At 34.8% G+C, this 869-nt stretch overlaps 1 protein-coding gene and 1 long non-coding RNA gene across 3 annotated transcripts in view; both read left to right on the forward strand.

Annotated features, from left to right (window-relative positions):
• The window catches only part of LOC109297768, a 240,968-nt gene that overhangs the window by 211,025 nt on the left and 29,074 nt on the right, over positions 1 to 869 (forward strand). The window lies entirely within an intron of this gene.
• TRIM23 (tripartite motif containing 23) overlaps positions 1 to 869 on the forward strand; it is a 52,755-nt gene that overhangs the window by 32,618 nt on the left and 19,268 nt on the right. For both annotated transcript variants that reach the window (XM_019517781.1, XM_019517782.1), the window contains one exon: positions 664 to 846. In XM_019517781.1, coding sequence (XP_019373326.1) covers positions 664 to 846 — 183 coding nt within the window. The remainder of the gene's footprint in view (positions 1 to 663; positions 847 to 869) is intronic.

An 869-nucleotide genomic window follows, 5' to 3' on the forward strand; every position in this document is an offset into this window, starting at 1 on the left:
TTTTTTTTTTTTTTTTTTTTTTTTTTTTTTTTTTTTTTAGTAGATCATTCTTTTTTCCCCGTATATTAAAATAAAAAATATACCTAGGAAGGGGAACACAGGAAAACGCATCTTTAATTGAACATTTTAGCAGTGATTTAGCTACTATTTGTTCCTTTTCTTTCACTTTGGATAACTTCTATAGTTAGAAATGCCTTCTACAGTCAGTAATACCATGGAACTATTCCACATCTATGTATTGAGGTGAAAATATACTTCTAATCATGTCTGTCACAAACTTGTATCTTTTTTTTTTTTTTGCATGAGGCACCAGTTTAAATAGTTATCACCTGTTTGTAATGTAGACATTGTAGAACCCCTGTTGACTTAAGTGATGGTCAGCCACCTTTTTTTTTCTTTTTTTGTTAAAGATAGGGGGAGAAGACATTCACCATATGCAGATATTTGTAAGATTGCTATATTTCTGTTTCAGTCGCATATGAAAACATAATCCCTGATGGCCATTTGTAAATTTAAACTTTTGCATTGAGCCCAAAGACTTACTTCCCCCACCTTCCTTAAGCCTTTTTGCATAATATGGGGGGAAAATTTTGTATGAGGTGGGGTGAGGGTAATGAGAGAGCCAACTAGAGCTGACTTCAGTATGTTACTTTTGATTTGTAGCATTCTGTTTTGGAACCAGAAGCAAATCAGATTCGTGCATCCATTTTAGACATGGCACACTGTATAAGAACCTTCACAGAAGAAATTTCAGATTATTCCAGAAAACTAATTGGAATAGTTCAACAAATAGAAGGAGGAGAACAAATAGTTGAAGATGGAGTTGGAATGGCCCATACAGAACACGTATGACATCCCCCCCCCCCCCC

The sequence above is a fragment of the Gavialis gangeticus genome, unplaced genomic scaffold, assembly GCF_001723915.1.
Source record: "Gavialis gangeticus isolate Ggan-Ray unplaced genomic scaffold, GavGan_comp1, whole genome shotgun sequence".
Taxonomy (NCBI): domain Eukaryota; kingdom Metazoa; phylum Chordata; order Crocodylia; family Gavialidae; genus Gavialis; species Gavialis gangeticus.